Here is a 14,528-nt window from a genome sequence, read left to right on the forward strand (position 1 = left end):
CAGTACCCCCAGGTCTTTTTCTGCCAGGCAGCTTTCCAGCCACTCTTCCCCGAGCCTGTAGCGCTGCATGGGGTTGTTGTGACCCAAGGGCTGGACCTGGCACTTGGCCTTGTTGAACCTCATACAGCTGGTCCCTTTGCAGAGCCTTCCTACCTTCAAGCAGATTGACATTCCCATCCAGTTTGGTGTCACCTGCAAACTTACTGAGGGCACACTCAATCCCCTCATCCAGGTCATTGATAAAGATATTAAACAAGACTGGCCCTAGGACTGAGCCCTGGGGGACACCACTTGTGACCGGCCACCAACTGGATTTAACTCCATTGACCACAACTCTCTGGGCTTGGCCATCCAGCCAGTTCTTTACCCAGCAAAGGGTACATCTGTTTGAGCCATGAGCCGCCAGCTTCTCTAGGAGAATGCTGTGGGGGACTGTGTCGAAGGCTTTACTGAAGTCCAGGTATACAACATCCACAGCCTTTCTCTCATCCACCAGGCGGGTCACCTGGTCATAGAAGGAAATCAGGTTGGTCAGGCAGGACCTGGCTTTCATGAACCCGTGCTGGCTGGGTCTGAACCCCTGATTGTCCTCCATATGCCTGGTGAGCACACTCAAGATGAACCTCTCCATAATCTTCCCCGGTACTGAGGTCAGGCTGACTGGTCTGTAGTTCCCCGGATCCTCCTTCTGGCCCTTCTTGAAGATAGGCATCACATTGACAAGCCTCCAGTCATCTGGGACCTCCCCTGTTATCCAGGACTACTGATAAATGATAATAAACCTCTGCCAGCTCCTTCAGCACTCCTGGGTGGATCCCATCTGGCCCCATAGACTTGTGGACATCCAGGTGTCATAGCAGGTCAAAAACTGCTGCTTCCTGGATTATGTGGGGTTTATTCCACTCACCGTCCCTGTCTTCCAGCTCAGGGGGCTGAGTACCCTGGGGATAACTTGCTGGGCCATTAAAGACTGAGGCAAAGAAGGCTTTAGGTACCTCAGCCTTTTCCTCATCCTTAGTGGCAAAGTTCTTGACCTAAATGTTCTCTTGACCTAAATGGCACTTACAGCTCTGCTCTGGCGTTTTAGGGTACAAAGGAGAGATTTTTGCTGGCTATGGCTGGGCAAACTGGGGGAAAAGGGTGGACTCATGGTATACAGCTTATGCTCTGCCTCCAGGTCCTGTGCCTCTCCACTCCTTGCATGGAAACACTATGTAGGTAGCATTGTTGTTGGTCTGCAACAGAGAATGAGGTGGCAGAAAACAAATGCAGCAGCAGGCTGGGTTGCATTGGGAGATGCGTGAGGTTAGGATGGTGGATACTGTGATACCAGAGCAAAACAATTTCAGCATCACTGAACAGACAAACAGAACACTACTATGGTTCTATCTATGATTGGTTCTGTGATAGGAGTCCCACTGCGATACTGGAACATTGCAGCTCCTTACTAAACTTTCTTATTGGAAGAGCTGACAAACCACTTCTATGGCTTCTAGTCCTCAAAGCACTAGAGGGAGGCAGAGGACGTTTCGGATGGTTTGTACACTGCTGAAATAGGTTTAGCAAATTAAGAAGGGGCATATTGGCAGGTGGCTCAGGCCTGATAATGCTTCTTGCTGTTACACTTGCTGCGTAGCACTTGGTCTTGATCACCCCATCTTCTGAATAAAATTATACTTGCTGCAATGATGTAGAGCTCTGAAGACAGGTTTGGATGAGCCAAATAGAAGATTGCTAAGGAAAACTTGGCCCACGTTGGTGGCACAGTGGTTCTGAAAGGCTCTGGATGTTGCCAAAATCATCCTGAAGCATGAGCACCCAGCATAAAAGATGTAGCTGAACTCTTAACCTATGAAAAATAATGGTTGGAAGCAGTTCTGAAGCTTTCTTTAGATCAACTCCAAGTCTATTCTGTCTCTTCCATGCTGTATTGTTAACATTTACTTATTTTTATATTTCAGTCAAAAACTAAACCCAAGAGAGTAAAAGCAATTTACAACTGTGTAGCAGATAACCCAGATGAGCTAACTTTTTCAGAGGGAGATATTATTGTAGTTGATGGTGAAGAAGATCAGGAGTGGTGGGTGAGTATTTTTCATTTTCCATCAACATACTTTGAAAGAAATAAATGAAATTTAAAGGCTAACACTGACTTCAGAAGATCCTCTGCTGGGTTTCCAAATAACAAGAAAAGTTTCTCTCATGGAAACCTGATTCCAGAAAGGTCTTTTGTTCAAAAATCAAACTTCAGATAAGTTTTTGGCTTTTCTCATTCCGAAAAAAAAAAAAAAAAAAATCTGATAGTAGGGTTCACAATATACAGACGACATGGTCTGTTTGAGTCAGGAAATTCTTGGGGGGCGTCAGCAGTTTAAGAATCTGATCTTATTTCATCTTCCATGAAGATGCTATGTGGTGGGCCTCAGAAGACAGCTTTGTATTGTCCTAATTCGTCAGCTGACTGAGACTGAGAAATCATCTGTTTGAGCTGGGAACCCATCTCAACTATTTTACATTCCAGCTAAAGCAAAGTCTTTGTTACGCATGAAAACACTTGCCTTACTCTGATCGTTAGCTAGCGAAGAATAGAACTTCACATTGCATCTAAATTGACAATAATGCTGTATAAACACAAATAGACACATGTAAAACCCCAAACTGATGAAGCTCGATCTATCCTCTTCCCTTTCAGTGATTGGTAAGAGGGGGAAGCAGCAGCAATTTGACAGAGGCAGAATATGGGTGGCCAGGCATTGCAGAATGCACTGAAATGATGTAGCAGTGGTACTGCATTAAGAGGTGTTACTTTCAAAGAATCAGATAAAACAGAATCAGAAAAAAAAAAATGTCTATAGCTGAGTAACAAATGCACCTTGTCAGACTGAATTTTTTAATAATGTTTCCCTTTTGCTAAAGAAAAAGACCACCACTGCAGAAAAGATGTAGGGGAGGGGTTTGTCATACTACGGGCAGGAAGGTATTCATGTTGGGGGTACTGAAATGCCTTTTTGAGATTAACTTGAAAAATATCTGCACTCTTTCAGATTGGTCATATTGATGGAGATCCTAGTCGGAAAGGAGCTTTCCCTGTATCATTTGTGCACTTTATTGTTGACTAAATGCTACTGATAAGCGGAGACATTTCTCATTTCCAGCAGTCACAGAAATAAGTTTTGCTCTATTTCATTTCATCTACCTATCTGCAGAGACACCTGCCAGAGCACTGCCCAAGTTGTAGGTACTGTAGCTTACTTTTTTATTGCCATCGTTCTGATTTTGGGACTTTTAAAACTTTTTTCTATGTGAAAACTTCTCATGAGCAGTTTACACTTTAAAAAAACCAACTCTTCCTGTATTTTTCAAGGTGAACTGAAAAGCTTTAACAATCAAAATCCTTGTAAGCATGTGAACATCACAACATTATGTTCTTCTCAATCAGTTCACTGTAATTCTATTCTCCCTTTTGTAACATGACAATACCACAGTTCAGTGTTGCTTCCCCAGTCAAAGAAATTGTGTGGATCTAACAGGGCAGTGAATTTATCCAATTCTCGATACCATTTGAAGCGTTGGAACCAAAACATGTGAGCTGCTGCGTGGTTCTAAACTGGACTCATTCAGCATCTTGCCATACTGGCTGTCATCCAGAACACCACCTATTACGGAAGAAACAATTTCAATCAGGTGTCTTTGGCCAGGTAAAAGTGAAAAAGTATTTCAGTTTACCACAGGAGAAACTTCTTTCTTTCAGAATGGATGTAGATATTTGCTTAAAGTTATCTGAAATCTGTGTTAGTCGTTGAACTTTCTAGTTCTAATTTTGTGAGCTCAAGACTGTTTCATTTTCCTATGCTGCACGTGTGTAGAACCTGTTTTTTGAATGTTCTTTATGTATGTTACATCCATTTTGGTCGTTTCACGTGACTACTGCTGGTTAACTAAACTATGGCAATATTAACGAGTTACTACATTAACTCAAGGATATGAAAACTGCACTTCCTGAAATGTACCTAACTATGATGATGGATTGCAGAGCATTTCTTACACTTGTCTCATTAGAACGTTTAGACTTTGTTTTTAAATTCAGTTTTCTTCAATCATCCAGCAATGTGTTCACATGGAGAACATGCTTGGTGGAACATTTAGGTAATTAGCCTTGGTCAATAAGGTATCACCTCACACGTACACTACGTTATGTTCTGTTTTATAAGATTTGTGTGCCACTACCTTGCAAACAATGATAGTTTGCTAACTCACTCTGTATTTATATAATATACCCACATATATGGTAGCTACACTGTTGTTAAATTTGTTTTACTGATTTGTGAACAAAGGCTAGGCCATGGATGGTTCCCAGTTGGTTGATGGAATACAAAACACCAACACAAATCTGGCGTCAGTTTGATGTTTGTATATTGTGAAATGGTACCAGTTTTTGCTTATGCTACAGGGAACGACCGATGGCACAGGATGAGAAAAATCAATGTCTAGGTCATATTGGCTTTGATCACGTTTCGTGAATGTCATATCTCTAGATTTATCGAGAGAACTTTGAATACCTGACAGAAGGTGTTTAAAATTGGCCATTTCATATTGAACGGAATGGAAAATGGGCCCACCACCATATATGCTTATTTGGAGAAGAGTCACATTGCGTCAGCGCTGGACGAGCAACACTGATCTTACCTTGTCTCGCCTTTCCTAAATGGTACAGTTGGCTGATAGCCTCTCAAACGCGTGGGTACAGCCGAGCACACGCCTAACTTTCATCTGCTAAGATGCTGTTGCTGCAGTATAAACGGGGAACAAACTGGAACGTTTCGAGGTATTTTTGTTGCAAGTTGAAGCAAATTAGTCCGTATTTTCAAAGTTCCCAGTAAAACGACAGAGTAATAGTTCAGCCACTAGGGTTTTACTCACTCACTGTTCAGTTTGCAACACTATTTTGTATGTTTCTATCCCTGATAGAGTCTAGAGAGTAAACGGGCATATTATTTTGCACAGATCTCCTAATGTACAGTATTTTTAACACAGAATCTTATAGTGTATGTAACAACTCGTAAAGTTAAACAATGATGCAAATTTTCCTTGAGTTCTGCTAGAAGAGGAATACACTTTAAAATGCCACAACCTTGTTTGCTGGTCACTTAGGAACTAGCAAACTTGCAGACTACAACGTAATAGCACTAACGGTGCAGACAGATCAAATGTTGAGGACCAATTAAAGAGCAGCTACGCAAAATTTATCCCTAGATTTTCAATGTTTCTCAAAGTTTGCTCCTCTGGCAGAGGAAAAAGAAATTCTAGAGCCTGTAGATATCTATTTATAATATAAAATTAAGAATTTTAAGTCCAAAATTTTGGCATATTTCGTACAACTTTTCAAATCTGATTAAAGTAATGATTCAAAAAGCCTGTTAATAGACAGACTATTAGGTTGCTGTGTTAACTGTTTAAGAAGGAGCAAGTGACACTTAAAATGCAGCTTAGAATGCTATGAGATGTATAATATTCAATTCAGTTGTTTTTATTTTGTTTAGTTGCAGAGCAACTGTATATATTGTATAACCTAAAATCAACTCTTATTTTCAATGTCCTGGATGCAGTGATTTATAATTAGAGCATGATTAATAAATTTTACTCTTGTTAACCAGTCAAATGTCTGGAAAAATAAAACTACTTTTAAAATCACTTTGGCTGCTTCTCCTCTGTTACCCTGCATTGCTTAGGCAATATTCTTTTTTTCAGTCTGTAAAACAAGAAATACAAACAAGTAGCACTTGAGCAAAAAAAAAAAAAAAGTACATCTTGTGGCTTTTTAGTTGAATGTAGAAATGGTGTAGATGGCACACGTAAGATTCACTGAGAGGTGTAAAGCACCAAATGACTGCCTACTGTCACTTTGCTCTTGCTGTTTTATTCTAATATCTGTTAAGCAGAACTGAAGTCTGTATTGACAAATTGTTTTTCAGACGGAGAGCTAGAAGCAAGTGTCAGTTTTATTTTACATTTCTACAATATTGACATTAATATACAAAACATGATTTAGGAAAAAAAAGATGTTAAATATAAAATTCTGCATTGTCCTGCAAACTGAAGATGGAATAGTTTCTTCAAGTCATGTTTGGGGAATGACAAAGTACCATGTGCAAGGTTGCGTGGCTCTTCTCTGCACAGCGAATCTTTTCTGAGGTTGTGTGTAGCTACAGCCAGTCTGTGGTATCGCAGAGGAGCCCCGTTTCCTCCTCACACAAAGGCCTCTTGTACTGCAGTCATGTGCTGCTGAAGAGAATCAGGACTTCTCCGACATTAAAACTGAATCAAAGGCTGTAGATAACACTTTGCAAATGGCTTGTGCTTGTTCCTAAAAAAAAAAAATCCACACACACACATTAACGCTTCCCAAAGAACTTCTAAGTGTCCCAAAACTCATTTAAAGCAGAATGTGACCTTTATCATTCTTTTGGCAGAGACATGCAAAATGGAGTAGCACGAGTGAGATTTAATTTGATTCCCATGGTCTGCAATGACATGTGGGAAGCTGTTTTAAATGAGCTCTTTTGAAACAAGTCAGAGTTGTTAGCTTTCATCATAGCATGACACTAGCATTCAGAAAGTCGGTTTGCGTGTTCCCCCAGGTGCTGCTAAGGGTGTGTGTCATAATCATGGTATCCTGACAATGAAGTCTCCTACTCTTAAGAGGAGATTGCTGCCCTTGCTTACAGATATGAATGCGTGCTCTATTACCAGAACTGCTACTCAATCCCTCCCTGCTCTGTCTGCTCTCAAGGGGTTTGTTTTGGTCTTTGAAAATACAGGCAGAGGATTGTCCTTAGCAGCTACGATAGCACCCTTCAGCTTGCCAAGAGCTTTCTCAGGCCAATTTTCACTGGCTATTCTAGGGAATGTAGGTATTTTTCCTCAAAGCCAATCAAATGCAGTCAGCAGGGCTTTTCTCCCCTCCTCAGCTAGGGTACATTTATCCTCTTTTTAATTGAGCGATCCCCCTTCTGCCAAAAAGCCTTCACAAGGGCCCTGGGGTTTTAGAATCTCCCTTTACAATCAGAACACTGGTACCTAAATTAAATACTGTAAACATAAACTCTTACCAAACTATTGCACTGATATACCCAGAGGCTGCATTCTTCAGAGGCTGCATCTGTTGTCTTCAAAGCCAGTAAACTTTTTCCTGCTCCCAGACCATCATCATAGCAGACCATCCGTACAATTAAATAGAGAGCATGCCTATGTAACACATCCTGAAACCATGCGGCAAATAAAAGTTACTCTGAAACAGTGCAACAGCTATTTCAGTTTTCCACCTCTTTTGATTTGCTCTCTTACAAAAGAATACTTCAGATTTATTTACAGGAGAAAAGTATTCCTTGGTAAAATTACAGGTTTTTAATTGAGAGTTTAGTCAAGATTTAAAAAAAAATAAGTCATGGTTTAACACAATTTTAGCTTTAATTTTTGCTTCTATTTTAGAGTTTAAATTATTTAGAATTTTAGAATCATACATGGACTATATTCCTGGCACAGGAACGTATGTGCTTCCTACGAAAGCACACGTTTGTTTCCCACCTACCCTCACTCACCCGCTGTGAGTAGGATAGGTGGTTCGCTCTGTACCTACCTCTGGCACAGAGGGAACTTAAAACAAGTTTTTACTTTTCCAGTTATTTTTCCAGACAATCCCCTGTCTCAGTTCCGGGAAGGGTATGCACGAGAAACTGTTCCCACAAGAGGGTATGGACAAGGCAAGTTGCTTTGGGGTAGCCGTGTGGATACAGCCAGGCCACTTGTGGCCTGAGCCACAGAGTGGCTCTTGGGTCTTGCCGAGATCGAGTCTGGGAGACTTCAACTACCCACCGCAGTTGCGGGGTTTCACTGTAGTCCCAACAGTTCTGATCTTGGCCATTCCAAAAAGGGACTGGTTAATGTCATGCAGTGCAAGGTCTCGGCAGACCTCCCCTAAGCAAAGCCTTTCTTCTGAAGCCATCCTGCCCAAACAGTAATACTCCTCTGCTTTATTCCAGTCCTACCACCTCTAGGGTCTTACGACTTCAAGACAGCTTTTTCTGTGTTCATGGCATGGAACACCTTGTCCCTGTCAGTAGCTGAAGGGTCTGAAGAAGCATCCACTTTGATACAGAAGCTGTAAAAATGGACAGTGAGCTCGATACCTGCTACAAAGCCCTTGAGGGACAGCCCTCTACCAGAGCTCCTAAGATCCCCTTGCTGAAAAACATCTCCATCCCCGACGCTCGCTCAGCAGTTGCTCACCAATATTCATGCGATCACCAACCATCATACTACGCTGGAAGCAGCAGGAGCTGACACAGAACTTACTGGATTGACCCTCCAGTCTGTATGAAAGATGCCAAGGTTTGCCTCCAAATGACTTGTAACTTATTAAGAGGTACTTGCTTGGAACTTGCTACAGTGCTAACGTGCACGTGGGTCATCACTAAAAGAGGGAGGACAGAATTCCCCCTGTAAATACATTTCCTCCCCTCCTTCCAGTATTTGGCTATGAGGGGATTCTGCAGTTGAAAGAGAAATGAGATGGTGGATGGACAAACTGTGCCATACATGTATGTACAAATTACATCATATATAATGTAGAAATACACACAAACGGAACGTGAAGAAGGCCAAAGCCTCAGTGTGACTCCTATGAATAATTCACCTTCGGTTTCTCGTGGTTGCATCCACAAACAATGGAACTGTATCAGTGAATTACACATCTGTACATATTTGAGTCACTAATGAAATAATTTCTCAAACACTGGCTGAAATCCCTGAAGAAAAATTTTATATCCTTCAGTCAATTCTCTTTCTGGCATCTGAAATTAGTATCTGCCTATTCACCTGCAAAGGTACCTACAAATCGCAGAACTCTCACCTTTCCCCCTTTCTTTGTATGAATGCAGAGAAACCTTTCTGTCTTGGAACTCTCTGGAAGAGTTAGGTGGGCTAACACACTGAAGGACAAATTAAATGTCAACAGTGACACAGATGCAAAAAGCCAGAATTTGGGAAACAGAATGCAATGCAATAAAATGCCGGTGCAAGCTAGCTTAATCACAGAGGCTTTATCAGCTTGTGCATGCTTTCAGCTTGAAGCCAGAAGAATGATGGATAAAAGCCTTAAAATTACCTATTTGATCTTTATCAAAGTACAAAGGAATTTAAATAACAGTGTAACCTATGTTCTTAATGAGAATTAAGAATTTAGGAGGACAGCAAAAACAGAACCCAAAAGCATTCAAAGCTTGAGTGACAACTACACTTCTTCCCGGGCATTTTTTTTTGTGTCTTATTTTCTGAAGGGACCAAAGGAAACTTTTTGGCTCTGTTCAGAGTATTCAGCTATTGAGCAATGCTATTCACCGTCCTCATACTTGAGGCTTTCATGAACAGGCACTGCTGGGTTGTTGATGGGTCATGACTTCGTAAGGCCAAGTATTTATGGTATCTGGGGCTCTGAGGGCAACCAGAAGGAAACCACATGGCTGCAACACAAAGCTACACAAAGGCAAGTGGAGGGCCCTGGGGAAGAGACCGGATTTTTATTTTTAGCAAAAAAGCTATTTGAAGTGCGCTAAAGGAAAATAAACTACATGTAGGAAATGATGCAAACAAAAAATAGGCTTGATCAATAAAGGGGAATTATGAGGTTTTAATGCTGGAGTGAACTCCCACTCTTGGATAAGGAGTGCAAGGCTGGAACTTTAAAGAGGAAGACAACTCAGGTATTCTTGAAAAAAACATCCTTTGTTTTTTCCTCTCCAGAATAACATCAACAGGAATTGCATTACTAACTCTGGCTGAGGAACCTATGGTCTTGGCCACCACAGTCATGCTACTCTGCCACGTGAGAGGATGGCAGGACAGCCACAGAGAAAGGACGATGCGCCCAAAGTGCGTAAAGGCTTGCTTGCCTTTTGTCTGGTGCTCTATCTCAAAAGGAATGGATTCTTGCCATAAATCCAACCAATCCAACCCGGAAAACAGAGAGAGCCCTGAGGAGGTAACGGCATGAAGCAGTGCTGCTGTGAGAGCTTTTTTGTTTGTTTGCTTTACTTTTGCTTAAAGCCAGAAGTGACATTTTGGTCACACAGATCATCTATCAGAGAAATAAATGAAAGCACTTTTCAACTCTCACCAAAAAGACAGTTTGTTGTGGATCACTTACATACTGATCAGATGTTGACACTTTAATGCCGTATTTGGAAACTCCCATAATAAACTCCTCTTCACCTGGAACAAAAGGTAACTTTCCATCTTGCTTTGGAGGGAAACAAACAAAAGCCTTTAGTGCAGACAGAAGAACATGAACAACAAAGATACATAATCGAAAATGTGGTTATGTGTATTTCAGTCCACTGGATCAGCAACATCGCTAACCCTGCTCATATCTTGCTGTGTGGAGTTTGCCGGCCACTCTTGCACTCATCCAATCCCACAGCTGTACGTGAAATATACTCAGGGAGGTTTAGACCGGGCATTAGACAGCATTTCTTTGCTGAGAGGGTGGTCAAACACTGAACAGGCTTCCTAGAGAGGCAGTCAATGCCCCAAGCCTGTCAGTGTTTAAGAGGTATTTGGATAAGGCCCTTCACAACAGGATTTAATCTTTGGTCAGCCCTGAACTGCTCAAACAGTCGGACTAGATGATCATTGTAGGTCCCTTCCAACTGAAATTATTATATTCTATTCTAAATATTACATAATTCCAGAAAGGAATTTATCATCTCAGGGGTGAGTTTGGCCCTGTGGTCAGATCCAACAGGCTGAAAAACAATGTGTGCCCTGTCGTGTTGCGCTGAGACAGGGTGATCTATCTTTCACACTCGCAGCAATTTTGTTATTTGGCTGTAAAAATGGTTTTAGCATCTATTCAGATACTTGAGATGTCACATTGCTGTAAGATAAATAGACATTCTGTGCTTTTAAAGACACAAATGATCAGCTACCTCATGAGAACAACCAGTCACGGCTTTTAGTACAAAAATAAGTACAAGCAACCACAGTTTGGCAAGCATGACCCAAATATTATTCAGGTTCTTTGGTTCACAGGTTCGTAAGCAATTGCAAGCAGAAATTCACATTTTCCTCTACGGGAAAACTTCTACGCCGCTGAGGAAATCTAGAGGAGGTATTCTTTCCCGGACGCTAATCCTAACAGTGCTGAAAATAATAAAACAACTTTCAGTTGGGACACTTGTTCAGTAAGGACTCAGAAAAGGGCCTTCGCTCCGTCTGCTTCTTCAGAACAGCTTTATGGGTGCATCTCTCTCCTCCAGTTACTCAATAGGATGGAATTGAGTGTGACAGCTTTTGAGATTCGTAGCTTAATGTTTTTTTAAAGTAAGCTACTTCATTCTAGTAAGTCTCAAATTTACAAAGAAAGATGCCAGATCACATGATAATGTGACAGAAATACACCTAAGCTTAAGATGTTCTGACGCGGTTGGTATTGTCTTTTGTAACCCACTTACCTGTGCCACATCTATGTAATTTATCAAGTCCAATGGCCCTTCGAGATTTTTGCTCTCATTATACTTCAATTTTTCAATGGCACCAACATATTTAACTCTGAATTCTGCACACGTATCAGAATTACTATTGCTTTGTCCTGCAACAGAATAAAACAAAGCAATTCTGAAGAATTCCAGAACAGTAATGCTATTCTAATTGGTGCTAACGGGGCTAACTTATTAAATTCTGTCAGTTTTGCAGACTTCCATCAAACCCTTAACCTTACCACAACATATTAACTCCTCTCTTTAACAAACTTAAATGTCCTGCGCTGATTCAGAACAGCCCATGGTAAAGGCAACAGTTTCATGCGAATCCATGATGCAGCACAGTTTATACTAATTGACATTTGGAGTTAAATCAGAAAACATAGAAAAGCTGGTTCTACTTTTATTTTTATAAATATACATATATATATACATATATATACACATATATATATATACATATATATATATAAAATGAACTGTTTTGTCTAACAGTGATGTGCTGTGATCTGGTGAGCAAGAACAAGTAAAATCAAATCTTATTTCCATTATTTCAGTGCAAATGTAAACTTATAAAAGCAGGAAACAGAGCTTCCGAGAAGTTATGCCAGATTTACGCTATGTAGCAGACTGGTAACAAAACGAAGTTTTTCCTACTCAGAAACTTTACTTCAAACCCAGTGATTTAATCCTAGATGAATCATTAATAATACTTTAGATGCCCAGAGCTCAGCACGCATTAGTCAACAGGCTAACAGATTCACTCACAATTATCAAAAATATGTATTTTAACCTGTTCCATTTTCTGCTCTTTTATACAAACACACATAAATTTAATCCTGCTCCATACATATCTGCTCAGACTGATTACATACCTGAACTTTTCGTGGAGTCTGTATCTAGACTAGCCACAGTACTAGACCTGGAAAGTCCCCCAAGACTGGAATCTACAGACTAAGAAAAAAATTAGTATCATCAGAAACTTAGCGAGAACATACTGACAATTCACTTTTAGATGCCCTGCCTCAACTCTTTTTTTAAACTAGTTTTATATTCTAATTACTTAAGCAGCACTGCAAAATGGGGAGAAAAAAACCACCACTACCTATTTCTTTCCTGAAGTTACCTTTCTGCTTCAATGTAGATTAGACTGCTATAAATTGAGCAGAAACCCTTGAGAAGTCCACAAATATTTTGAAAGGAGGAGGAAATAAAAGAAAAAGAGAAAATGAACCTTAAGGTTATGTCCAGACTTTTCTGGTACTGCTTTTTTTCCTCTAAACCCTACTATGTGCTGCCAGAAACTATGGAAGCAATTGAGCGTTTATCTCAGAACACAAGGGCTTTATAATGGATGGGGTTTTTTAACTCTCATAGCACAATCTGAGGAACAGAAGTAGAAAGCTCTCCCTGTGGAACATGGCATTTTATGGAAAATGCACCCTACCATCAGTGCAAGCGAGCCACTGAACTGTCAACCTGTAACAACCAGAAGCGTTTCCATAAACAGAGTGCATACCAAATTGGGCTTACCTTGCTTTTAGTACTGATTTCACTGCTTTGTGAGCTGCTGCTGCTATGTCGTTTTTTTCCTTTTCTAAACATTTTTTCATAATTGGATCAAGGAAGATCGTCTAGGTAGGAAAAATAAAAATTGAAGCTGTCATATCATCAAGGGAAGGAGTTCCTGGCAAACAGCAGAGTGACTCTGTCCAAAGTGGACAAAAACTAGAAACTTGTAAAGGACGCTGAGAACAGAAGTAGGACTGTTCCTCTGGTGCCCTTCATGTGTGACTGGGGAAGGTCCCTCCAGCTCTCTGCTAAAACTTCCCTGTCCTTCGGATTCATCAAAAAAAATGCTGCTACCTAGTTTACAGACTGTTCAAAGGTCAGTCTAATGCAAATAAAGATTTAGAAACAAGACAAAATTTAAAATTTATATTCCCACCTGAAAGCATTATTTTTATTTGCAACTAGAACCCTACAAAGTGCCCTACAAAGGGCATCCAATGCAATCCCTGCTCCAAAGATTATGCTCCCATTAAAAAACAAACCGAACAACCCTATTTCTGAAGAACTACTGATTGTAATACTTCTAGGAGCACCAGCCATTACTACTTAACACATTCCTGAAAATTAAAGCAAGCAGCACGCTACATTTACTGCCTTAGAACAGTGTTACTGGGAGTTCTGAGAGTACTCCCAAAGCATTTTTCCTGTATCTGCCCTATTACTTGAATTTGCTTCACTTAATGTTTGGCCGGCCAGTGTCAAGAAGCAGGATTCTGGCTCCCAGTCAGGGAGCACTGTAACCCTATTTCCCAGCTCCAGAAAAGAATATTTTAATTACAAAGCTTCAGAAATTTTGAGCAGGTGGAAAAAAGAGGACAAAGGAGGAAGACAGCCTACTGAAGACAGCTCACGCTGCAGAAAATAATGGAAGATGCACAAGGAAGAGCTTAGATCTGTGATGCAGTGCTGGGCTACAGTCCCCAGACTGCTGCTGGGTTTGTCATTAGGCAAGCACCTGGTCCCTGGCAGACGAAAAGCCAGCCTCGGCGACAAGTGGGGCAGCAAGGAATTGCGGTACCCAGCACACCCACGTCCCTCTGGGCTCCTTCCAGCCACCAGCATGGCTCCAGCAGCCCCTTCTTCAGGGCAGCCACTGCTGGAAGAGAAGCAAACCTGCTGATTCTGCCGGTAGCCTCCTGAGGAAGGCACACCTTGACACACGCTACTTCGCAAGCTTTTCTTAATGCACCGGATGATTAGGGAGCTCTTAGCAGCTCCTTGCTATGCCCACGCATCTCCTGCGGTGCATCCTTCCCCCTAGGGATGCAGGGAGCGTCGAGCCTTGCCTCACTCCGGCTTCTCCCCTTCCTGTTTCTTACCTCCAGCCCCGAATGACAGCTTGATAAATGATAAAACGGTAAAGCCGCTTCCCACGGAGAGGCGAGAGGCGCGGTCCCCGGCGGCGGCCGCCGGGGGAAGGCG

General features: G+C 41.4%; 2 protein-coding genes across 10 annotated transcripts in view; one reads left to right on the forward strand and one right to left on the reverse strand.

The window, feature by feature from the left end:
* The window catches only part of ASAP2 (ArfGAP with SH3 domain, ankyrin repeat and PH domain 2), a 95,526-nt gene extending 92,186 nt beyond the window's left edge, over nucleotides 1-3,340 (forward strand). For all 4 annotated transcript variants that reach the window (XM_035895335.1, XM_035895337.1, XM_009639797.2 and 1 more), the window contains 2 exons: nucleotides 1,962-2,084; nucleotides 3,045-3,340. In XM_035895335.1, the coding sequence (XP_035751228.1) occupies nucleotides 1,962-2,084; nucleotides 3,045-3,119 (198 nt within the window). In that variant the 3' untranslated portion in view covers nucleotides 3,120-3,340. The remainder of the gene's footprint in view (nucleotides 1-1,961; nucleotides 2,085-3,044) is intronic.
* Nucleotides 3,341-5,998: 2,658 nt separating this feature from the next.
* Nucleotides 5,999-14,516, reverse strand: ITGB1BP1 (integrin subunit beta 1 binding protein 1). Of its 6 annotated transcripts, XM_035895326.1 has the most exons (8): nucleotides 14,426-14,493; nucleotides 14,062-14,202; nucleotides 13,068-13,168; nucleotides 12,410-12,488; nucleotides 11,508-11,644; nucleotides 10,202-10,318; nucleotides 7,110-7,259; nucleotides 5,999-6,364 (listed from the first exon to the last, which is right to left on the reverse strand). In XM_035895326.1, the coding sequence occupies exons 3-8, from the start codon at nucleotides 13,137-13,139 to the stop codon at nucleotides 6,293-6,295; spliced, it is 627 nt and encodes a 208-aa protein (XP_035751219.1). In that variant the 5' UTR covers nucleotides 13,140-13,168; nucleotides 14,062-14,202; nucleotides 14,426-14,493; the 3' UTR covers nucleotides 5,999-6,292. The 6 variants fall into 6 exon arrangements, with proteins under 6 accessions (XP_035751219.1, XP_009638095.1, XP_009638094.1 ...); XM_009639800.2 differs by lacking the exon at nucleotides 14,062-14,202 and having other exon boundaries at nucleotides 10,202-10,294; nucleotides 14,426-14,516; XM_009639799.2 differs by lacking the exon at nucleotides 14,062-14,202 and having other exon boundaries at nucleotides 14,426-14,516.
* Between the last annotated feature and the right edge of the window lie 12 nt (nucleotides 14,517-14,528).

The sequence above is a fragment of the Egretta garzetta genome, unplaced genomic scaffold, assembly GCF_000687185.1.
Source record: "Egretta garzetta isolate BGI_Z169 unplaced genomic scaffold, ASM68718v1 scaffold15, whole genome shotgun sequence".
Lineage (NCBI taxonomy): Eukaryota > Metazoa > Chordata > Aves > Pelecaniformes > Ardeidae > Egretta > Egretta garzetta.

Bases quoted from the DNA above. Each gene is read 5' to 3' on its own strand.
- ITGB1BP1 (XM_009639799.2), bottom strand. From the start codon at position 13,139: ATGTTTAGAAAAGGAAAAAAACGACATAGCAGCAGCAGCTCACAAAGC. The intron at 11,645-12,409 runs GTATGTAATCAG...ATTCTGTTGCAG, and splicing joins AGACTCCACGAAAAGTTCAG to GACAAAGCAATAGTAATTCT. The intron at 10,319-11,507 runs GTAAGTGGGTTA...TCTGCACTAAAG, and splicing joins ATTACATAGATGTGGCACAG to GCTTTTGTTTGTTTCCCTCC.